A 26,351-nucleotide genomic window follows, 5' to 3' on the forward strand; every position below is an offset into this window, starting at 1 on the left:
AAGAGTGATTTGTTGTTTTAAAGATATAATCCACAAGGAGAAGATCCAAATAGACAACAGCAACACAATTTTAGAAGGTGAAGCAAGACGGACTACCCTGGCAAGCCCAAGAAAGCTGACTCCTAAGACTGCAATTGTCAAGCTGCAACCAACCCAGTTTACACTGTAGGATCTTCAAAAACCAACCAACCAACCAACCAACAAAACCCCCAGGAACTGGCATTGACTGGATACTTTTGGAAGTGAGGGTAGGAATGGAAGGATCAAAATAAAGAGAACTGGGCAAACGTGATGTTGAGAATCAGATCTCTGGATCTCCTCCCAGTCTCACACAAGCTTGGTGGAAGACTGTTCAACCTCTGGAGAGGTCACAGGTTGGCACAGATGAAGGCACATGTACATACCAGAAACAGGGGATTCAGTTATATCCCCTGCCCCCCAATAATGAGTCCCAGCCCACTTCTCACAATGGGCTCCTGAAATGCTGGGAGGCAGACCCTTTCCTTCAGACAGAAGATCAGGAAGGCTCTAGAGAAAATCTAGCCAGTTGCTAATAAATAATCGAGAGAATGTTATACTAAAGTTCATGTCACATGGGTAACACCCACATGGTTCAGAACGTCAATCGCCTCTGGGATTATTTGTTCTAATCATGAATAGACATTTTAGGATTATCAGAAAGAAAACAGAGTATAACAAACACAAATGTTTCGAAAGCAACTTGTAGGAAAGCAACACTGTTCAGAGAGAAGAAAATTTAGGGGAAAATACCATTAATATCCTCAAAGTTAGGAGATTACAGCGCACCCACAAAACAAAAGTAGTCTGCTATTTATAAGGTTTTTTTATTTTTTTTTTAAATTTATTTCTGAGACAGAGAGAGACAGAGCATGAACAGGGGAGGGGCAGAGAGAGAGGGAGACACAGAATCCGAAACAGGCTCCAGGCTCTGAGCTGTCAGCACAGAGCCTGACGCGGGGCTCGAACTCACAGACCGTGACATCATGACCTGAGCCGAAGTCGGACGCTCAACCGATCGAGCCACCCAGGCGCCCCAAGTAGTTTGCTATTTAAAAAGAAACATTAAGAGAATAACAAAGACCTTGAAATTAAAAATGTGATGGAAGAAATAAAAAATGAATACAAGGGTGAGAAAATAAAAGCTGAGGAAAAATAGTGTAAAAAGAAAAAAAAGTAGTGGAAAACAGGAGGATGAGTTCAGGGGGTTCAACATACAAAATAACAATTATACAGAAAGAATGCCAAAAAGGAGGGGAGGAAAATCAATGAAACACTTCCAGAAAAATTTCCCAAAAGTAAAGGACACACATTTCCAGAACGAAAAGAGCCTTCCTGAAGGTCCAAAATACAAAAGAAAAACCAAGCCACATCAAGGTCATCTGTAAAATTTCAGAATTATAGATACTAAAAGAATATCCTATAAGCTTTCAGAAGGAAAACAAGTCACATACTTAGAGATGATCAGGAATCAAAATACATACAGATCTTCCTATAGCTATCCTGGATGCAAGAAAGAGACAAATTCTTTCAAAATGCTGAAGGAAAATAAATTCCAATTTAAAATTTGATACCTAGATACGTTGTTATTCAAGTATGAGGACAGAACAGAGGTACTTTCAGACATACAAGTTACCCAAAAGTTTACTTCTAGTAGTTCTCAGGAAACTACTGAGAATGTCCTCCACAAAAAGGTGGAGTAAACCAAGCAGAGAAAGACACAGGATAGAAAAACTAGGAGATCCAACACAGGAAGGAGAAGAGAAACTGCAGGATGAGAGAAAATGGAGACTCCGGAATGGTAACTAAGCATCAGACAGACAATCTGGAGCATGACCATCATTTTAACCTGACAAAAACATGGAGGAAATGCCTTATCAAAACAGTGGGAGTAAACCAAGAAAGAAGAAGGAATGAGATCCAGGAAATATGGAATCCAATCCAGAAAAAACTCCAAGGATCACAAAAAACTTAAGTCCCAGGATGACAACTGTGAAGCAGCTTCAGAGCGCAATCAGCCCAGAGAAAGAACGGAAGACTCCAGGAGAGAATATCTCAAAGAAAATAATTAAAATAGATGTATTGCCTGAGGTAAATGGATTGTGAAAACCTAAACTAAGAAAGTTACATACGAAGACCAAGACAATAATTAACTTAAGGAAAAAACAGAAAGGAAACGAGTCAAGAATACAGAGATGTGTATTCAATGCAATTCCAATCAAAATTGCACCAGCATTCTTCTCGAAGCTAGAACAAGCAATCCTAAAATTTGTATGGAACCACAAAAGACCCCAAATAGCCAAAGGAATTTTGAAGAAGACCAAAGGGGGAAGCATCACAATCCAGATTAGCCTCTACTACAAAGCTGTCATCATCAAGACAGCATGGTATGGGCACAAAAACAGACACATAGACCAATGGAATAGAATAGAGACTCCAGAATTGGACCCACAAAAGTGTGGCCAACTAATCTTTGACAAAGCAGGAAAGGATATCCAATGGAAAAAAGACAGTCTCTTTAACAAATGGTGCTGGGAGAACTGGACAGCAACATGCAGAAGAATGAAACGACCACTTTCTTACACCATTCACAAAAATAAACTCAAAATGGATGAAGGACCTGAATGTGAGACAGGAAACCATCAAAACCCTAGAGGAGAAAGCAGGAAAAAACCTCTCTGACCTCAGCCGCAGCAATTTCTTACTTGACACAAAGGCAAGGGAATTAAAAGCAAGAATGAACTATTGGGACCTCATGAAGATAAAAACCTTCTGCACTGCAAAGGAAACAATCAGCAAAACTAAAAGGCAACCAATGGAATGGGAAAAGATATTTATAAATGACATATCAGACAAAGGGCTAGTATCCAAAATCTACAAAGAACTCACCAAACTCCACACCCGAAAAACAAATAATCCAGTGAAGAAACGGGCAGAAGACATGATAAAGAAGACATCCAGATGGCCAACAGGCACATGAAAAGATGCTCAACGTCACTCCTCATCAGAGAAATACAAATCAAAACCACAATGAGGTATCACCTCACGCCAGTCAGAGTGGCCAAAATGAACAAATCAGGAGACTACAGATGCTGGAGAGGATGCGGAGAAACGGGAACCCTCTTGCACTGTTGGTGGGAATGCAAACTGGGTGGGTGCAGCCACTCCGGAAAACAGTGTGGAGGTTCCTCAAAAAATTAAAAATAGATCTACCCTAATGACCCAGCAACAGCACTACTAGGAATTTACCCAAGGGATATAGGAGTGCTGACACATAGGGGCACTTGTACCCCAATGTTTATAGCAGCACTTTCAACAATAGCCAAATGATGGAAAGAGCCTAAATGTCCATCAACTGACGAATGGATAAAGAAATTGTGGTTTATATACACAATGGAATACTACTTGGCAACAAGAAAGAATGAAATATGGCCTTTTGTAGCAACGTGGATGGAACTGGAGAGTGTTATGCTAACTGAAATAAGTCATACGGAGAAAGACAGATACCATATGTTTTCACTCTTATGTGGATCCTGAGAAACTTAACAGAAGACCATTGGGGAGGGGAAGGGAAAAAAAAAAAAAAAAAAAGAGAGAGAGGGAAGGAGCCAAACCATAAGAGACTCTTAAAAACTGAGAATAAACTGAGGGTTGATTGAGGGTGGGAGGAAGGGGAGGGTTAGGAGGGCACCTATTGGGAGGAGCACTGGGTGTTGTACGGAAAGCAATTTGACAATAAATTTCATATTAAAAAAAAAAAAAAGAATACAGAGATGTGTAAAAGCCAATATAACAGCTAAAGGAGTAACAAGTGGTTGCCCTAGGGTAGGAATCATAGAAAGTAGGCAGAAGGAGGCAGAAAACTGTTTTATAATAAATAACCCTTTTGGCAAAATGAGGCCTTTTAAACCACATGGATAAGTAAAAATTAATTTAAACAGAAAAAAACAGGACAGCAAGAAAGGAGAAAACGAACTAACAAACAGAAGTTTTACAAGCCTCCGCTAAGATCTTTCCCAAAAATCTCCCCTAAGGCACCCTCTGGTTTTATTAACCATATGATTCTGTTTTCCTTTCCAACTTTTTCAAATGAAAAAAAAAATATTAAAAACATGAATTATACTAGGAAGCTATTATATGCCGGACAGCTTACATAATATTGCCTTTTTTCTAAGTCTCTTAAGATTCCTAGCCAGACAGTGATTGTCTTTCTCACATCTTATATAAGGAAGTTAAGGCTCAAAGAAGTGAAGCAACTTACTCAAATTCAGTTAATAAATGGCTGAGTCAATACTCAAACCAAAATCCAGGATTCCAAGTCCAAGCTCTTTCTGTAATACTATACTGCTCTACAACTTAATTGATAACAACTCTCTATATTACCATATCACCTGTTATAACCTATACATTACATAGTAGAATAAGTACTAAAATACACTGAAAATGCCATCTATAAAAGTCAAAACTTGGGAAAATTATTTTACACAACAGATTTACATACTGTCAATTTACTTTTTTTTTCCATAAAGATGACCTGCCATTAAGTGTAAAAAATTCCTGAATATCTAGAGCATCCACAAAGAAAAGATGCATCAGAGATAAATATAAGAAAATAAGGACGCCAAGGGAAATCCTGTATGTGTCATTCACTGGAAAAACTTGCCTAAAGTGATTTGTAAGCAGATTTCATTATGTGTTCAGACATCATGAGAATTAGGTTTTTTGTTTGTTTTTTGGTTTTTTTTTTTTTGCTTAGAAAACGGAGGTAGAGGTAATCTGATGCATTATTTTCACACCAGGAATGAAAACCAAAGAGTTCTGGATTTGAATCACAGTGAACTATTGATTACAACACTGAAAATCAGAGGGTTTAGACATCTAGGACTTGAAAGAAATTAAAGATAATTCCCTTAACCTTGGTATATAGTGCATATCTATATGTATTTACTATACTATATATATTTACTACATATATATGTATATATTTACTATCATTAGATGGACATTGTATTAACATTAAACATATACACTGGAAGGATCAAAATTTAGCAGCTTGTAAAGCCTGTCAGTGTTGCTGCAGGCAGTACTAATTCAATAACCAAAAGCAACCTACGAGATAACTCTCTGGGCCTACATCAACTGAAAAGGAGAACTGATTAAATGCAAAAACTTAATGAAAACCACATGATACAAGGAAACAAAATAGTCCCTTCTCTCACTGGCCTGGTTTTATACAAATATTTAATCAAGATCATACAGAAGCAGTCTGTGTCAATTTTGATGATGACAACCCTTAAAAACGTTAATCAGCTTCCATTTCAAGGTTCAAACATACATTGGCAGCTAATGAAAAGAAAACGGAAAACAGAGGTTTGGAATTATTCATTAGTCTAATACCAAATAATTAAGAGCTTAACCTCATTTCAGTTTTGAAGGGGAAAATTAAAGTCAAATCCTAAAACAATAAACAGTATAATCACATCTATATTTAGCAATCAGCAATAGTTGTGATTTCATTGCTTTCCCTGAGAAGAACGTTCAGTTTTCATTTTAATTTGGTTTCCCCTAAATTAAAAAAGGTTCTTAACACACTGGCTAAATTCACCTTAATACCTTTGTTGTTGCAAATTTTTTGTAAGCTGTTTATAGCTGTAGTTAGTAATCTCCTGATTACTGACTACCACTTATCCAAAAGTTCTGCTGGAGAAATGAAGGATATATGGGAGATCCCTTACACGAAAGGTATACTCTGGCAGAAATCAACAAAAGTGAAATACAGCCCCAAATGTTTATAATTTGAATAAGGACATCAATGATTTTCTCATCATGTCAGTTATTAAAACATCCCACTAACCATAAAAGATTGGAAATTTCATCATGAAGCATTAAAATTTTCAATCTAGAATGTGTAAGAGTTCTAATGGAGTCAAGCTTACATGGAAGATCCCATATCCGTACACACTCAACTTTTCTGATTCTCAAAGAATTTTTTATAAGCAATTTCTAATTGTCTTGACCAATTTGTGCCTTCTTCATTCCTTCACAAACTTATTTTAATTCGCCTTAACTCTATTACTAGAATGGTATTCCAGGCAACAAGCCCATTTGTGCTTTGTTTTTGTTAACTATTATATAGCTTCCAGGTTCTTGTACGGTTTACAAATTTAAACAGGTCACTAATAAAACCCAAGCAAACTAGAAAAGATCAAGATGCTAAAACTATGTCACCTTTAGGTATAGTCCAAGCACATGTTAAATGTATAAAGTTCTCTAAGAAAACCTAATTCTGTGTAGCTTGCCAAGAATTCAGGCCTTAAAAAAAAAAGTTTCCTTAAAAAAAAAAAAAGTTTCTTTGATGCAGTTTTTTTTTTCATTCTGCTGCATTCTTTTTTATTTTAATTTCATTTGCTGCCCTTGGTTTTACTATGTACGCAATACATATGCCTTTGCTCAAAGTGATTCTATTTGGTGGCTTCTATTCTAAATTGCTATCTAAACACCTCACTTCAAAGTTAAATCTGAGAAAACATCCATGCAATGGAGCTTCTCCTCATTGTTTATAATATCTTAAGAATTGTTAAATTAAGTTGAAGTTGACTAAACTGCCAGGAAGACAAATGTATAACACCTCAAGGAGCCTTTTTGACACAAGTGCTCTATGTATTTTTAGACTCAGTTAGGAGCTTGAAACATTCAGAATACATTCTGCCTATTAGTCTCTTACAGCCCATTCTTTTACCAGCTATACTACGTAGAAGTGCATAGATGAGAATTCAGATTTATAAACTAATTAGGAAAGCCTAGTATTCATCTAGAAAACAGACACTGATGTTTTAATATCATAAATTTGTTAAAAGGTTTAAGTGAGAAAATACTGTAAAAGTTCTTTGTAAAACTATGAAATATAAAGAAAAGTAAGGAATATCTAGTAGAAATATGCATACTACCAATCTGCCTACTGAAATCAACAAAAGATTTAAAAATATATGGACAGTCCTCACTCAAACTCCTGGAAAAGCATGTGATTCTGGGTCTGTAATCTAAGAGCTTATTGTCCCAGAAACCAAGAAAGTACGCCAAGAAAAATGAGGTCATGTCAGAACGGCACAAGAAGCTAGTTTGCACTGGTTCTCATTGTTACATTTGTGAATTTAAACATCAAAAGAAGCATAATGATACTAAAATACTGAAAAACTAGACACTCATTCCTATGTCTGTGATATTAAACAAAGGCAAAGAAAAAAGGTGGGGGCGGGGAGAAGGTTCACTTGCTACTACTGGAGATGACAGTTAAGCCAACACCTTACTCTGGAAAGCAATAATTAAAAGGAAAGGAACATTAACCCTCATCTTTTGGAACTTAAAACATATTCCTAAAAAAGTAAGTAGAAATAAATGAGAAAATCACCATTTTGCAAATTCCAGTAACATACCTGTTTTAAGCAGGGGTCATCAATTGGCGCTAAAAGACAAAAGATAGATGGGGAAAGGTATATTTGCTCCTTTCATATTATTCATCCCCAGAAATTACTCTCTAACTGTAGAGGGGAAAATGCACCTTTAATAAGGAAAAATTTATTACCACTTGAACCAAATGAAACAGGACCATCACTAATATGGGACATTCTGATAATCTGTCTCCTGATGTGACAGCATACTAACTATACATTTAAGTATCACACCTATGAAAACAGTTATGCCAAAAAAAGTTTAACTTAAATCCTGACCTTTGGTCCTAACTTTCCACTTACAGTGAAAGGGCACAGAGGAGAAAGTTGAAAGACATGATGTGACAGACAGATTTAGAACCTGGATTCCTTGTTCAAGACACCTAGTTTAGTTATAAGTGAAACTTCTGAATTGTATGATATATGAATTTTATCTCAATAAAGCTGTTAAAAAGAGAGAATTTCTAGGATAGTATGGGTATTACCTTCAAATAATCACCCCAAACAAACAAAAACTAGATGGGGATAAAGACAGGCAGATAGCTCTATAAAACAAACACACAGACAAGTGTCAACAAATTTAGAACCCACGTGAGAGAAATACTGGTCTTTCCTTACTTTCTTCCTGTTTGAAAATTTCCATAAAGTAATAGGGGGGGAAAAAAGATTCTAAAATTTCTATTAGGCAAACAGTGACTAAATACAGAATGCATTTGATATCCAGTAAATTTTAATTAATTCCTTGATAAAAGAATAGAAAGTCAATTCTAACAGTAAACTTATAAAGAATTCCTTAAACGAGTTTAATGAGTTTGTTTTATAATTCTGAAATGTTCTACCATGGTAATATTTTTATCTTCCTTAACAATTCAGTTAAGTGTCTGACTTCAGCTCAGGCCACGATCTCACAGTTCAAGAGTTTGAGCCCCGCGTGTTAGGCTCTGTGCTGACAGCTTGGAGCCTAGAACCTGCTTCAGAGTCTGTGTCTCCCCTCTTTCTGCCTCTCCCCTGCTCGTGCTCTCTCTCAAAAATGAATAAACATTAAAATTGTTTTTTTTTAAACCTATCAGTCTGCATGTGCTGCTACCCATCCAACAAAGGGGATGTGAGACCCAGGGAAAAAAACAGACTGTAAACCATCTCTCCCATCATCCTCCTTCTGGGCTGGGGCAGGGGTGGGGGGAGGGACCATGTTGCTCACTAGCCAGACCCACCTCTTCTAGCTCATTTAGGTGAGAGAGGGGAGGACACAGTTTTCAGTTCTGCTTCTAAATAGAAGTGCCTCAAATCTTCTTAAGTAGCAGGCACAAATGACTGAAATGATTCTGGAGCAATACAGACGAAGTTTTAATCCAGATTCTACCAATTACTATCAATGTGACCTGGGGCAAGTCACTTAATATTTCTGATTTGGGGTTTCTCACCTCTAAAATGAGAATTCCAGTACTTCTTCAAATGGTAATTATATAAAAACCCCTTTCAGTACCTGGAACAAAACAAACACTAACAAGCCCCCTCCTGGTCCCTCTACCACCTTTCCTACTTAGTAATGCCCCGAATCATCACATATATGAACAGAATCCCCAACTAGGGACATGTGTAATCTTCTAATGATGTTCACAGTGTTCACAAAGATGAGAGCCTTCAAATACCATAGTACGAAAACACCCGTTTAGAAACCAAACTTTCCTTGGCAAGAAAAATCTTGTCAGTAACAGAGTTAGCTTAAGCATAGCTTAAATGTTTTTTTTTTTTTTTTAAGTTTATTTATTTTTGAGACAGAGAGAGACAGAGCATGAACGGGGGAGGGTCAGAGAGAGAGGGACACACAGAATCGGAAGCAGGCTCCAGGCTCTGAGCCATCAGCCCAGAGCCCGACGCGGAGCTCGAACTCACGGACCGCGAGATTGTGACCTGAGCTGAAGTCGGACGCTTAACCGACTGAGCCACCCAGGCGTCCCCAAGCATAGCTTAAAATGTGGAAGAAAAAGTAGACAAATTTCTAGGTCCTCAAAACCGAGTTTTATTATTTTGTAAGAATTATACATTACTAGAGTAGATACACTTAAAATTAGAACTTTCCAAATCTAAACATAATTTTTATTAAATTATTGGATAATTCAAAAATTCATAAGCAGTAACAGTTTCTTTTCAAATTGGTTTCCAACTGAAATTCATTTTTGACTACTATCTGTTAGGAAAAATAAGAAGTAAATACAAGGAACACAAAATTTAAAAAAAGACTGCCAGCATTTATTTAAGCACAGTTCTAAGCACTTTACCTATACTAACTCCGTTGACTCTCTGTTATCTCTAGGAGATGTTTACTACTACTAGAATGATTATCTTAAACACACAAGAAACCTGAGGCATGGTTTGGGTAAGTAATGCATACACAGTAAATGCAGACCAAAGGGTTTCAACCCAGGCAGTCAGGTTCCAGGCCTTTGCTACCATCTAATTCGTCATGCATCCCCATAAACATTCTCAGCTGCCTACAACTCAAAACAAAAAAAACAAACAAACAAAAAAGCCAAATCAAACCCTAAAACAAAAACCCCCAACTAACCCATAGATGATTTTCAGCAAGAAACCACAAAATATTCTTTAGATTTTTAAAAATGCACCATCTAAGGGTAAGCATGTAGCATAAGACTCACCGTGCACAGGACAATTAAAAATAAAAAAAAAGCTTCAACCTCGCCGATGAAAATCCTAAACAAGCATCCACTTCAACTTCAAATAGAACATTTCTTAAAACAGGGCCAGGAGACATATGGCACCGTTAGTAATTTTTACTTTAATGGTAACTAAAGATTTCTACACAAGCTACGTAATTAGTTCTTTTCTTCCCTCATACCCATACATCCCCCATGTGAAAATGCTGCTCGTACCACTGTGCCAAACATAAGTTGGCTTTGATTACAACTGCTGTCCAAATCTGAAACCACACTACATTCAAGCTAAACAGCCTATTTTAAAAGGAGTTGAGAAACTGGCTTTAAGCTGTTCCCATCAACAGCAATATGTACAATCATGCTCATTCTCATTTCAAACTTTGGAGTCTCTCTTTTGTCTAAACTCTCATCTATTTTGGCATTTTCAGTAAACAAACATGAAGCTGAATTATTTACAAAGTTAGCATTCCACACATTCCAGCCGGGGCTGCTTTCATGTGCAAGTAAAACACTGTTGCCGTGTGATGCGGGGGCAATTTAAGGACAGCATCCTTCTCTATCAGCTTGCCTGCCTTCCATTCCCCCAAGAAATTAAATCCTGAAAACTTCTGGGGGACCACCTAGGGAGCTGTGTGAGGGGTCCCTCCATTCCTAGGTTTCTTACTTCAAAAGCAGGAATTTAGTAGGTCTCTGAACCAGTTTTAACAAAATACAGCAGTGCAGAGTCTAGGTCTAAGTTACTAAGATTCCAAAGAAGCCAGGTATTTGAAAAGTATTCCCATCACTAAATACCTAGCTATGAAGGCAATGTGACTGCCATTAATGACAAATGTATGAGAGACACAGCCCCCAAACTTACCTCTGTGTTTGACATGCCAAGTGTTTGTATCACAAAAATCAGGGAAAAAAGAACAAAAGCAAAACCTTTTCTCCCCCAGTAATTTTTTCTCCAAAGGACTTTTTTATAGAAATTTGTTGTCCAGCCATCACAAAGAAAATTACATTTTAACAAAAAACTAGCTAACATTTTCCCTTACTATAACAAAAATTATTGTCATGGCTTCATCATACACATAGGTGAACGTGATATATTGGCAACTTCGAATAAATGAAAACCACACAAGTGTGTAATTCAAGAGTTTGAGTACCATACAGTCAGCCAATGCTTTCCTGTAACAGCAGCCAATATACTATTCTTTTAAGATTCACAGACTTAAAATTAGTCATATACATAGTTGCTTAAGGCCCACCTTTAAGGAAACAGACCCTTAAATTCTAAGAAATTTGACTAAATTTAGTCAACTTTTCAAGAAAAGAGCAAAAGGAATAACCACAAATTTGGAGAGTATGTGAAAAAAAATAACAGCTCCAGATTATTAAAATCTTGACTATTCAATATATTGGGACAGCACAACACTTTAGATAGGTACGTGTTCTGAATGCAGGAAGGAAAGAGATATTCCCTAAGGGATTAAAACTTAAAGTTTTAATGAAAACCTTTCTTATACAAAATGTAAATTTTGTTGCTTCCTTAAACAGAGTGTCCTCAATACAATCTTTTTAAAAACCATTCAGGGTCAAAATCAAGGAATCAGTCAATGTGCCTTCTCACATGTTGGTATGTGGCTGATATGGGGCTTCATTTATTTGGTTCAAGAGTGGGATCTTTAGGTCCTGGATTATAGAACTCTCTCCAAATAACTGACAATTCTTTAAACCTAAAACATTTAAACCTAATCATGTGAAAAACTCTCTAAAGTACAGTAGGCATCTTCCCTGACTAGGTAAATGGGTTCAGTTGTTCTTAAAATTTCAGGGCCCTAGAGAGACATACAGGACTCATGAACTTCTGCAATGAGGGGCCTCAAGGTCCATTGCTATTCTGGCTGTCTGCTCCTCTGTGCTCATGTTTCCTGCACTAAGCCAGCGCTCTCTCTACACTTACTGTTTTTAACCTGCTCTTTACGGTCATTCTTCTCATTCTGACTACAACTTGGAGCAGACTTCGTCCCATAAAAGTCTTCAGCTCTAGAGGGGAGGGTGGGAGGGGAATGGGTGAAACAGGAGGTGGGATTAAAAAGCCCACTTCTCGTGATGAGCACCGGGTGATGTATGGAAGTGCTGATTCGCTCTATTGTACATGGAAAGCTAATAGAATACTGTATGTTAACTACACTGGAATTTAAAATACAATAAAGTAAATAAATAAAGGCTTCATCTCCCAAACATGTTCCACCTTTTATAGTTTTGATTTTGTGAAGCAGTCACCACTTTTGAATCTCCCAAGGCATAAACCTCACGGTCCTCACAACTGTCCCGAATCAGGTCAGTCCCAAATCAAGTCAACCTATTCCTCGAAACTACCTCTCCAACCTGGCTCTTCTCTTCCGCCAACCCCCACCTCACTACACCTTAGTTCAGGTCTCCCTCTTGCTTTATGGCAACAGCCAGCCACCGGCTGGTCTTCTGACAGTCTTTCCACCCTTCAGCCTTCTCTTCCTTAAAAAGAATCAAATCCGATCAGGTTGCTTACTGATGAAAATTTACAGCTGGCTCCCAAATCCCTACGGAATAAAGTCCAAATTCCCTAACAGAAGACAGAAGACTTAAAAATCTGACCCCAACCTACTTCTTCAGAGTCCCTTTTTCGGCTTCCCACCCATCAGCAAACACCCTGCACTTCCAACCTCTATGAAAGAAAAAAAGAGGAAAGAATGGAAATTATAAAGGATGTGAAAAATTGGAGAACTGGTAGGCTTTCTTCCCCTACAGTAGCACGATGACTGCCAGTTGCTTTCCCTTGGATTACTACTGCTGAAAATGTCTATTCATTATGACTTCATTCTTTGACACTTATTTCACTTCTCTTCAATGTTTTCAAAGACGCTGTTTCAATATAGACTAGTTTCAACAGCATTGAACACTGGCTCTAATTTATGACTTTTTAAATGAAATTCTTTAGCTTACAGGTAAACATTTCAACAGAAATACCACTCACTGGTGCTTCCTTTCCTGTTATCATCAGAATTCACATCACAGAAAGGAAAACGCTTCTTCAGATACTCAAAGCAGCTTTATCTACAGACTAGGTTAGTCCAATGAATAACTAGTGCCTTCACTATGCTTGCTTCTTAACATTTTAAAATTATTTAAAAGCTAAGTGTCCTGTATTCTCTGGAAGCACATTCCTCTTGAGAGTCCTGTTTTCTGTGAACATCCTCCCATCATAATTTTTCTGACTTCCAAACCTTCTAATTTCATAAGCAACATATCACGTATATTACCTCGAACACTTGTTTAAACAATTTGCAAATGGCTTCTCTTCTTGTTTCCTTATAAGATGTCTGGTGGACTGATTTATCCCAAGAACCAAACCTCCACTGAATTTAACACTCAGTACCTTACCCAAAATTTCTACCGTTTGGATAAGAATCCCTCTTTTCTTAGGTTCTCTCACTTCCACTAAGAGTGTTCTTTCTCATGGCTCTATCTCAGAAAAATATACATGAAATAAAAACAAAAAACAAAAATTATCTAAGTCTCTACTATTGATTTAACAAGAATTTTTGTGACATGACATGCTAGTGAATCAAGAAAACAATGGGCATTACTGAGAAGTAGACATAGGGTGCTGAAGTCACAAACACAAGTGACTTCCTTCTGTACATAAGCTTTGTAATATAAGGAATTTAAAAGAAAAAAAATAGATGCTACATTTGTAAATGACAGAGATGTAATCTACATTTATTACATGTACATGTAAATCTACATTTATTAAAGTGATGGATATCCACTGTACAAATGGCCTGAGTTAACATAATGAAAAAGATGTGCAATTGTTATTAAGAAAAAAAAGTTAACCCTTTCATATGTAACAGAAGAAACAACTCATTTGTTTAATAGATGAAAAATACTTAGAATACTACTTACCCTAAGTTCTACTGAAGGCTTTTTGATTTACAGATATTAGCTGTTATCTCTTCTAAAATGAGCCCATCAAGTACCTTTTTGTTTTACTTTGCAGGATCCAGGCTCAGCTCCAAGAAATAAAGTATAGTAATTAAGGACTCAAATGTAATTTAACATATCAGTTTGACATCTTTTAACTTATGTCTTTTCAAACTCCCTTGCCCTACAAATGATCTTTAAAAAGCAATCATACCTTTTTGGCTTCTAAGGAAGGCTTTCCCAGAAAGCCTTTACTCCAGAAATAATGACGGCATATAATAAAATTAAGAAAAAACAGATTTAAAAAATTCAAGGGCAACAATATTCTCCAAGTCAGCAGAATCAGAAGATTAAAAATACCTTGATAAATAGCTAATGATATGAAAGGCAGTCTTTGGAACATATAAAAAATATGCTCCTATCTAGGAATCAAAAGCCTTTGAAAAAGATTATGGTTTTCAACCATTAACAAGCAGACTTTTAACAGTTAAAGTTGTAACTCACAAAAATAATAAATATAAAAATATAAAATGAAATAAATCAAATGTAGATGTATGCTGCATAATACAAATGACCCTTCAAACAGATTTAAAGGAAGGTCACAGCTATGTGACAGTAAAGAGATGATTTACTAATTCTGCTTATCAGATTAAAAAACAAAATCAATATATTATATATATATTTTTTAAATCATACCCTCTCTTTTCTTTATTTTCTAAGAAACAACGTTAACCACACACATGCCGGAGCATGAATTTAGATATCTAAAGATCCTAAAAGGAATAGGGATGTTCATAAAGCTTGCCTCCAAGAAGATGCAGACCCAGAAAAATGCAGGAAATGCACGTATCTGCTTTACATGGACATTTTCCCCTCCATAAGGCTAAAACTTTAGAAAAATGTTTATAAACAAGTAGTTTTTAAATAATCCACTTCAAAACATTAAAAAATCTCTATTATCAGAGCGCCTGGATAGCTCAGTCAGTTGAGCATCCGACTTCAGCTCGGGTCATTATCTCACAGCTCCCGAGTTTGAGCCCCACATTGAGCCCCACATTGGGCTCTGTGCTGACAGCTCAGATTCGGTGCCTGCTTCAGATTCAGAGTCTCTCTCTTTCTGCCCCTCCCCCACTCACTCTCTCAAAAATAAAAATAAACAAAAAAATTTTTTAAATTTTCTATTATCAAATATTTAAAGATTTACTGTTAGTGAAATATTTTTACAATTAATTTTTTTGTTTACTTTTTAAAAAGTTTTTATTCTATTTTTGACAGTGCATACGTGTGCAAGTGGAGGAGGGGCACAAAAAGAGGGAGAGAGAACGCCAAGCAGGCTGTCAGCACAGAGCCCAACATGGGGCTTGAAAACATGGGGCTTGAACTCATGGGGCCTGAACTCACGAACTGTGAGATCATGACCTGAGCGGAAACCAAGAGTTAGATACTTAACCAACTGAGCAACCCAGGCACCCCTTAAAATTAAAGACTACCAATAATTCCATCAAAGCAACAGGAAGTTACAAGATTAACCTCTTTGCTTTTAAAATAAAAAGGAAAACTTCCAATTAAATAGCAGACATGTATTTATCTCTAATTCTTATGGAAAGCCAACTAAAATCAAAAGTATAAAAGTTATAAACAAACAAGGAAACAACACAAAATAATTATAGACACAATATGCCAACAAGTTTTGGGATATAAATGAAAACTGGATAGAGTAGTGGTAACCAATTAGAAAGAAGAAAAAGCTAAAGTTTAAGTGAGAAATTGGATCCATGCTTAGGAACTGGATGCGAGGGGGCAAGTGGAGGTGAGACGGTGTGATAAAAATACAAGATTGGCTGACAGTCTGTGTTAAGAAGCAGTTAGACTTCTAAGTTCCCTCCCTGGCTGATGGAGGCTGGTGACAGACCTTAACATGGACAGTTCAGTATCTGAAGATACTGAACCAGAAAAGTCTTGAACTCAGGAACACTGATTAACACAGGAGACTGTACTGAACAAGCCTACATACTGAATGCTGTCTGCCTCGTGGGCCACATCAGCCTCCTCTCTGACTCTGTGGTTACTCTGCCTCCTCCTACTTCTGTCTGGCAAATCTCCCCTGTGCATCTCTTGTAAGGATACTTAACACTGGATTTAGAACCCACCCAGACAATTCAGAATGATCTCTTCACCTCAAGATCCTTAAGTTAATTATATCTGCAAAGCCCCCTTTTCTAAATAAAGCACATTCACAGGTTCTGGGAATCAGAACATGGACTTATCATTTAAGGAGCTACCATGCCACCCACTACATATAATCAGCCAACACATCAGCCCAAGTTCTAAGTGTTTCTGAAGAATAAAATAAAGCAAAACAAAACAAAAACAAACACACTCCTAATGTATGTTCGTATAATGGATCCAATCTCTAGTTTTTATTATTATAATTCTATCCGGCTTTCTTAACATGAAACTGCTGGCTTTTTTTTGTTTTTGAACATAAGACTTTAATGCCACAACTATGAATAACAGGACAGGGTTAAGGAATTGAAGACATAAAGAAGGTTTTCCAGACTGGCATTCTGATAGACAGCTGCCAGTGAATGCAGTTTATACATGGACTGACTCTAAATTTTAAAGATTTCATAACATTAGGAATACAGGATGAAAAGCCTGGGTTCTGACCCATTATGCCCAGGAAAGGGACAATGAGAACTTTCACAAAAGCTCTTCTGTTAAGACTGAGAAGGGAAGAGGCATCTATTAGGAAGATGTGCAACAGCAATAGCAATGGTGCTAAGAAAAGGCAAAATAGGAGAAAAAAAGGAAAATCTTATTTTTTACTTAATTAATATCCTCCTTTATCCATTTCATTAATCTATTTCTAATTTCTGAATAGCATTTTGGCCCACCATTCCCACCTTTAACTTGTCTCCTCTTCAACTGCTTTAAAATCCACCCATTCTGGGGCACCTGGATGGCTCAGTCAAGCGTCTGACTCTTGATATCAGCTCAGGTGATGACCTCACAGTTTGCGGGATCGAACCCCGCGATGGGCTCTGCGCTGATGATGTGGAGCCTGCTTGGGATTCTCTCTCTCTCTTAAAAAGTCCATCTATTTCAAGTAACTTCATAGGTTTGCTGACCTACGTCCTAAATCCATATTACAGTTAAATCAAAACTTCTCCCACAAAAAGGGCAGTCACTGAATTTACCTCTTACTATGCCTAGTGTAACTGATAACGTGCAGTCTAGACATATTAATGTAGAATCTGTTAATCTTATTTACGTTAAGTCATCTGTCCGTCTGAATTGTAAGACTTTAAAAGATACAAGGATAGCACCAGGTACAAACAGGCACTTAGTAAATATTTTTGATATTAATAAATGACCCTATCAGAAATACTATATTACTTTTTTTACGTTATTCACATGCAAAACCAAGCCCAATAAAAATAATGACTCTGGTGGTTTTCCCACAAAAATGAAATCACAGTGAAAGCAACATTTTAAAAATAAATGTGCCAAAGTGTTGTTAGTATGGGGTAAGAAGTTTTAGAAACAAATTATTTTGAGAGCAAAGCCACTGGTTTGACAGTGATGTAGAATAAAAGGAAGTCAAGAGCAAAAATGCAAATGGTAAGAAAGAAGAAACAATGGCACTGGAAAGAACTCTTTATGTCTTTTCACAACTCATGGAAAAAAAAATCCCAAAGCAAAACAAATGCTTCTATTAAAAATTATTTTGAAATGAACAGAAAAAAAGAAAAACAACAAAGATCTTTCTTTTTCCATCTTCCCGCTGGCTCTTTCTTGCTCAATGCTGCTGGGTCTTTCTCTAATTTTTAGAGTAAAATGTCCCTTGTGAGAACAAAGAAGGTTAGATTTTTTTAACTAAAAAGCATACATCCCCAAATACAGTATTCATGTGTTTATACGTATTTCTGACAAACACTTTAAAAGAGCAGCACCAGTGAGCATCAGTATCATACAGATAATTAAAAAAAAATTGGGGCCCCTTAATATGCAAGAGATAAAGTTAAACAGCCTAGAAAACTTTTGTCAAAATTAGGTAAAATGGCAACTTAGTCAAATAACTTGAAAAAATACTTGAAGCCCTAGGCTAGCATGAAATTCCTGAATGCCCTTCTTGCCAGAGGTTCAAATGGCAAACCGAAAGACAAGCAAACAACTTCTAACAGAGACTCCATTCCCCGATGCAACAGAAATGAAGCCATCAAGTACACCTGCACTTCGCTTTCATTGAAAAACAAAAACAGCCCTACGGAAAGTGCAGCACATTTCAGAACCTCTCACCTGGCACATTAAGAAGGAAACTATTGGGGCCCACAGGTGGAAAGAACTGGAGAAGCAAAGTTACGGTGCCAGACGTTACAGATGGTAGTTATACTCTTATCTTGCAACCGGTCAGACATCACCAAGCGGCCTCAGCACAAGGATGACTCTCCACGGTGTTCCCCAAAGCTCGTCTCCACCGTGTTCCCCAAAGCTCCGACCCTTCATATTTTGAAGTTACACACCATCACGGTTACCTCTGTGAGTGAACATCTCAAACCGAAGCCGTATCCCTCACTCAGGTTTCTATTCTCCAAAAGGCACAATGGGCAGGGTTTCAGATACAGAGATCCCGCTCCATCTCTGACTCCCCTGGTTCCCGACCACTAACAGCAGGGGTACGTATGTCACTTTTACCTGGCAACTTCCATAATGAATAAATCATCATGAAGCTTAAGAATCCAAACCTTTACATCTGCAGTGTGCTTTTTCACCCCAAAACTTTAGTTTAAGAGCTAAAAGTCAGATGTACTGAATCCTACATAAAAGTCTTACCTGTTTGGCTTTCAAGTTCTTTCCACTCGAACTTTTCTCACTTGTACCTGCATCCATCCCTCTCAGAACGCTGATGAAATCTTTCTTGGAAACAGTCGATATCAATTTAGCACGTTTTCTAATTGAGCTTCCGGCTTCCTTAACCTTTTCGTCAACGTTCTTTTGATGCTTCTGAACAGCATTGAATAGCTGTACCACACCCCTATAGAACAGAAAATGACCAGAACAACATTAAATACAATTACACTAGAGTACAAACATGGAGGATGAAAACAATGTATTTTTACCACTTAGGAAAGAGGCAGGCATTTAATAGGCACTCAGATGAAAACAGCTGAATCTGAAAAATGAACATACATTTCAATGAAGGAATATAAATTTCTGAACAGAGAATAAATATACGTGAATTTATAGGTGATTTTTTCTTTTCAGCTTTCATCTTTCTAAATCAACTTCTGTGCAATTAGAACTAAAAATTACTTTTAACAAAACATTTATTTCTCAAAATAGAATTCTACAATAACTGAAGGCATCATAATGTGCTGGAAAGAGAGCAGCCTTCACAGTTAGCTGTCTAACCATCTGACTGTAACATCTAGAAGGTTTTCTAGATCTCAATTTCTTATATAAATGGGAAAAATTATACTCAAGTAGCTTAAAAAATATTCAGTTATATTATCTGCAATTCTTCTAATATAAAACTAATTTTAAAATCCAGTTTTAAGAAATACTTATTCAAAAAACTTTGTTCTGTAGTTAAGTTCATTCCAAGATGAATTCTGAAGGTTAGGACCTGCAGTGTCCATTACAGTAGCCACGAGCCACACAGAGCTAGTGAGCCATGAAATAGAACTGGCTAGTCCAAATTGCAATATACTCCAGGTTTACGATACACACTCAATTCTGAAGACTTAGTATGAAAAAAGAGGATTTTAAAATCTCATTAATAATTGTTTTATACTGACTACATGATAAAATAAAAATGACTTGGATATAATGGGTTAAATAAAATACATTACTCAAGTTAATTTCACCCCTCTCTCTTTTTTAACTGTTTTCAATGTGGCTACCAAATAATTTTAAAATATATATGTGGCTCACATTATATTTCTAGTGGACAACACTGATTTAAACTATTAACATCCTTTCCAGCTCTAAAATTCTATCACTGGGAGAGGTACTCTGCCATGGACCCTGAGCATCTCTGTACATTCTTGCTAAGTTTTTCAAGGATGCAAGGCCCTGACTGTTCCTTACACAGGTCACTTCTGAGAGTTAGTTTACAGTATGCAACCTTGAGGGAAGAGGTAACATCTCCCCAAGACAAAGAGCAGGCTTGTTACCATTCACCATAAAAGCAACAGATTCCCAAGAACAGTGTTCTCCTGTAACACAACCCATCGCACACTCAAGCATCCATACAGGGCACCTGTGTTGCCCCTGAGGGACAATGGTAACCAGTGGGAACGTGACGCTCTGGCTACTGCTTTGCCAACAGTCCTTTGTCTCTGACCCAAAGTCTCCTGTCTTCTGCCAGTATCCAGGAAACTAACAGGCTAGCTTATTAGCTTATAAGGAGGATAAAAATCCGTAGCCTTCCAAGCAGGGCTGGGACCAAAGTGAGGAAAGTGAGGTACCTAAGGTATAAAATTTAAGGAGGTACTTATTCTTGTGCACCAACCATACACTTTTCTAAATTCTTTTTATGTTTTTAATTTATTTAATTCTCAGAGAAATCCTGCAGGGTGGACACAATATTCTACTGTTTTTACAAGTAAATAAACTGAGATGGAGAAAAATTAGGTAGCACGCACAAGGACACACAGATGATTAAGTCGGCACTGGGATCTGAACCCAGCAGTCTGGCTCTACTGTTCAAACTCTTATCTCACTGTAGAACAGTCAGATGGATTTAAAAAATGACCCAAATAATGTAGGTAACTAGAAAATTAAAAGTAATTCCGTTACATATAATTGCTATATTCTTCAAGTAGCAGCTCAAATGTTCTCTCCTCTGTGAAGTCTTCCCCACTGCCCTGACAATCTGCTGCTGTATGTTCCCAACACACAGGATATACCTCTGGTCTCAAAGAGACTAGAATTCCTACAGGTGAGTAGGCAAGGACCACCCAGCAGCCACCAGGTTCTATTTATCTTTGGACACAGAGGGCATCAAGTAAACATTTGGTGCCAATAATAAAAAATGCAGAGTGAAAGGCCTGCATAAAGCTGCTATAATGCAGAATTCCTTATGCCTCAAGTACAATGCAAGATAACAAAAACAGTCATCTAGTGCCATAAATTCCGACAATCGTCGTAAGAGAAATGCATGTCTAATTACACTGTTCTCGTGACTATAAAAACAAGATGATCTCAAATTGGTTCAAACCAAATATACACTGAGGACATGGTATTCTTGCCTCACGAGACCTGCAAAACCTTTGGCTGAATTCAGTATTAAGTAGGCAGGTTTTGATATAAATCACATGGCTCTAAGAAGGCAGAGCTTAAGAATCAGGTCTAGTCAGAAATGGATCACTATCAAAGCTTTAGTATACTTATTTTTTAAAGGGCAAGAACAGTCTTACCTTGTTGCAATTCTCTGAAGATTTCTCTCTGTTTCTTTGTCTTTGACAACATCTGGCTTTACTCTGCACATCATTTCCCATTCCCGCTTCTTATCGAGCTGTGTTATAAATATTGTTATGTGAAAGAATATTAGGCATTTTTGAAAGTGCAGCATACTTTGATATGATACTCTGTGAAAGGACAAAGGTAATAAATCATTTTGGCTTAGTTTGTCACAAGGACTGAAAAAACCCACATTTGGGGGGTTCAGCTCAGGGGGCCTGTGGTTAGCACTCAGCATGTCATGTGAGAAGCACAAAGTGAGTTTCCGTCAGGCTCTCTGACAGCAGGGGCCTGGAGAGCTGCCAGAGCAGGGGCCTAACTGAGCCAGGCAGGACAAGGTGGGTGTGAGAGAGCCACCTACCTGACCTGCCACCACCAGATCATCGGAGGTTAAGCATCAGGCAGACCCCAAACTACCGTCTTTGGTAACCACAAGTTTAAACATTATTTTTCAGAAACTGTCTTTCTCAGTAGTCAGAATTGTTAAGAATTTGTATCAGCTTTTAAAAGCAGAGCATCATATCCATTAGTACTCTGGTCCCAGGCACCTGACGTGACACATCAGCACACTCATATACTATCGTCTCAGGCCAACGTATCACCTAATATCAAATACATCAAATACACCAAATACGATGAGCTCATCCCCAAGAAGCTGGTGAGCATCAAAGGCATAATTAGAACCAGTAGGAAAAAATCTCCTTTTATCTGTTCCTTTTCTCCATCTGTGTAATGTCTCATTTTGTATTAATGAAAACGTCTAATCACAGTAAAATCAAATTCCTGCTCTCGCTATAAAAGATTAGCCAGATTCCTTTCTAAGGGAATAGATTCCTCCCCAGATCAGATAATTTACTTTAACTGTCATGAAATTCAGTAGATTATGCCAGAAATTTAAAAATCTTACTTGTAAGTTTAAAACAGCTGAGTCTTAATTATCTGTAGTACCCAAGGCATGCATAATCCCCAAATACTTTTTAAAAATTTTGAAGTATATTTTTATACTTATGATTAGAAATAAGTACTTGATATTCCAGAAACTGACAATATTTAACAGTAAAAAACAATGTGATTTGCATAGACTCTACCCAGAAATATATAAGAGTGTTTGTATCTATTGTGTCCTGTTTCTTTGGTATCAATAGGTGTGTTTTCTTTTTTTTTTCCCCCTTTGCAAATGTATATTTTTTAGCGTTTATTCACTTTTTTGAGAGACAGAGTGTGAGCAGGGCCAGGGCAGAGAGAGAGGGAGACACAGAATCCGAAGAAGGCTCCAGGCTCTGAGCTGTCAGCACAGAGCCTGACGCAAGGCTAGAACCACGAACCGTGAGATCATAACCTGAGCCGAAGTTGGATGCTTAACCAACTGAGCCACCCAGGCGTCCCAATGTTTTCATACGTTATGCGAACAGTATCATCTCTAGCTTACAAAGCACTGTCTTGGAGCAGAGTGAAGAGACCCATTTCTCTTGGCTTCAAAATGTTCTTACCTTCACTAGAACACTGGGGCTAGAAGTAATTAAGGATCTTATTTTTAAAGCTTCCTCCAGCTTTTGTCAGAAAATAAAGATTCAACTTTTCAGTTGAAAAGCTATTAGTAAGATTTAGAGATAAAATTTATCTTAAAGTAAAATGAGAATACTGAATTAATAACTGTTTCTAAACGCAACACTTGAGAAAGCTCATCTTCATATAGCCTTCTGCACAGAGTAACTAGCATTAGAAACAAAGAAAACAATTCCCTTGAAACAAGGGAAGGGGGATGATGAACTTAAAAGGAAATATATGCCAATTCAAATGTATTTTTCTTTTTTTTTTACCTAGGAAGTACCTCTTGGAAATCAGTACTTTTACATTGTCAGTAAGATTATTGAAAGTTATTTTTCTTTCATTAAAAAGTATTTTAGACATAAAAATACATCATCAAGTACAAGAGATTTAAAAATCTTGTTTCTTTATTTTTATAATATACAATGGCAAACTGAAGTCCAACTTCTGCCCTCTAATCAGCAGACAGTGTGAGTCTAACTTCTATCATCAGTGCTTTAACCAAAGTTATAATGAATTCAAGTTTATCTAGCACTGAAATAGTCCGTTTGCAGAACTGCAACCAATCCCTGAGGATGACATCTTCATAGATTTATATTACAAAATAGGTTTTTAGCAAAAAGTAACTAACAGGATTATATTGGTTCAGAACCTAATGATGATGATACAAACAGCAAAACTGAATGAAATACTTAGCCCTAGGAGTCACTGCCACATGTATAACTTACTTGCTTTTAAAAGGATAAATTTCTTGGGAGTTTAATTTCTATTTCTTTGCTTAGATGCTTAAAAAGTGAATGTGCTCAACGGAGTAATTTAGATGAGGTTTCTGAACAAAACTGTGGTTATTCACCCCTGTGTCAGAAGCCAGTTAACAGCCAGAATGGGAACTGGACCAACACCGCCAGGAAGGATTCGGTGCAGATAGTAACCAGACGAGGCAAACAGTCTGATCTACAAAACAGCCAGTAAGACACACCTGTTTTCTTTTCTCCAGTCTCTCTTGTTTTAACTTTTCTTTTTCCCTTTCCAGCTCTCTGTTTTTGACCAGAATCGTGGGTTTGCTTTTAGGAGTTTTTTTGTTAAGAATTTTGGCCATGGCATCCGCCCAGCCCACATTAGTTCCAACACTAGCTTCGGGTGCATTTCCATTTTCATTGCCGTTGGGTTCAACTTCATCTTCATTATCAGCTTCCGCTGCTTCATCATCAGAAGAAAAGTGATCCTTTTCTGGCCCACAGCTTCTTACAGAACCTAAGAGTAGAAACAAGTTAACTCTAACACCTGAGGAAGAGGCTGCCAAGGCCATGCCGACCCCCAGGGCCTTTCTAAAGCTGACAGTCCTCCATCTGCCTCTGCTCCTGCAAGAGGGGGCTTTTCAAGTCCCGCAGCTCAATGCCAGCAGAGGGCAAAAGGACCCTCCACCCTGCAGTCATCAGGCCCCAAAGACCTGGCCCAGTCATGCTGGGCCTCAGCACCCAGGACCCAGGTAGGAGAAACAAATCCGACAGCCCACACCACCTCTCAGCCATCAAGGCAGCAGCAGGTACTGACATGGGGGCAGTGCAGGGTGCGTTCAAGTCCATGGGCCTTAACTGTGTCATTAAACTCATCAAGAAAATGGTATAATGTCTCCATGGTACAGGAAGTCAGAATAACCTCTCTGGAGATTTGACCCAGAGATTTAAAATTCTCTATTTGTGTGTGTGAAAATCTATAAAACAAACATAAAAACACAGTCTTCTTTTATAGAATTTGCACATAACATTATAAAGTTAGGTGTTTTAACATTTCTGAAAAATAATCTAATAAAGTAACATCCACCGAAGATCCTGAAGATTAAATGGCAACTGAATGACAACATCAAGTTCTGAGCCGCGGCTATGAAAGTGGACTGCTGGAATTTTATCGTGCACAATCTCCACGAAAAGTACAGATGGATTATTTGCCACCTGTCCATCTGGGTTTTTTTTTTTTTAATGTTTATTTATTTTTGAGAGAGAGAAAAAGGGAATGCAAGTGGGAGAGGGAAAGAGAGAAGTGGGGACAGAGGATCCTAAGCAGGCTCCATGCTAACAGCACAGAGCCCCATGTGGGGCTCGAACTCACAAACCATGAGATCACGACTTGAGGGGAAGTCAGACGCTTAACTGACTGAGCCACCCAGGCACTCCTGCCAGCTTGTTCATCTTTTAAGACTCAAATAGCTGGGGTCAGAAGGTCGGCAGAAAGAAGAGTCTAATCAGTGGCCTTGCCTAAAAATCAACTTGCTGAGAAGCTCTTGAACTTTAAGTTTTGCATGCTTTCTCAACTTCCGGAGCTCAATGCACTTGACCAACAGGACCACCAGCATGGTATGCCTACATTGACAAGAGCCACAGCCTTCTGGACAGCTTCTGTTTTGTTCTTCAGAAGCCTATGGAGCTTATTAGGAAATCCTTCAAAGGAGACAATCATCCAACAGCTTAGTAACTTGGAATATTTCTTCATAAGCAGAAGAGGAGCTAAAAAAGCACCGCGTTCTGGGGAGTCTGTGCTGGGTCTATCTCCCCGCACCAGAGCGAAGCATCATAGCCAGGACGTCTGCTCCTACCTCTGAGAAGTCTCATTGTTTTTTGTTCTTACTTCAAAATAACCTGCCTGCCCCTCAACTCAACTCCCCCCTTCCCTAAGTAATTTCAATTAAATGTGCATATTGTTTTAAATATCCTTTCTTTTTTTCCCTTAATTCAGCTTATTGTCATGACAAAAATAAAAGGAGCTGAATGTACAGTCAGCTGTTAACTTCTGGGTGATCCTCTCTACTATCTCCCCTATAGGTCATGAATTAAGAGAGATGTGCCAGAAAGATCCGACTTTGCTAGTCATTGTAATACCTGCAATTCTGCTATTAATACCTTTATTTAAGTATTGGGAATTTATGAAATGAAAAAGATGTAAAACCAAATTATTTAATACATTTCAGATGAAAATTTCTAACATTAGGAAACGGAAAATAAAAACATATGAAACATTTTACACATATAGAAAAAAATGAACCTCAAGCACATAAGCAAAAATAAAGTACCTTCAAAGCGTGATAAGTGTGTCAATGTTATCAAAAAGTAAATGAGATAATGGGAGAAATTGCTAATAATTCTACTGCCCTACTATGCTATGCTGCACATTTCTTTTCCTTTTTTTTTTTTTTTTTTGTTGAGAGAGAGCGAGCACGAGTGGGACAGACAGAAAGGGGGGGGGAGGG

At 37.6% G+C, this 26,351-nt stretch overlaps 1 protein-coding gene across 1 annotated transcript in view; it reads right to left on the reverse strand.

Annotated features, from left to right (window-relative positions):
* The window catches only part of RRP15 (ribosomal RNA processing 15 homolog), a 39,555-nt gene that overhangs the window by 3,405 nt on the left and 9,799 nt on the right, over positions 1 to 26,351 (reverse strand). Inside the window, exons 2-4 of the mRNA XM_025927849.2 lie at positions 24,087 to 24,361; positions 21,517 to 21,614; positions 18,929 to 19,130 (exon numbers count right to left, since the gene is read on the reverse strand). Of these exons, the coding sequence (XP_025783634.1) occupies positions 18,929 to 19,130; positions 21,517 to 21,614; positions 24,087 to 24,361 (575 nt within the window). The remainder of the gene's footprint in view (positions 1 to 18,928; positions 19,131 to 21,516; positions 21,615 to 24,086; positions 24,362 to 26,351) is intronic.

The sequence above is a fragment of the Puma concolor genome, chromosome E4 (genome assembly GCF_028749965.1).
Source record: "Puma concolor isolate L17-30 chromosome E4, mPumCon1.1.hap2, whole genome shotgun sequence".
NCBI lineage: Eukaryota > Metazoa > Chordata > Mammalia > Carnivora > Felidae > Puma > Puma concolor.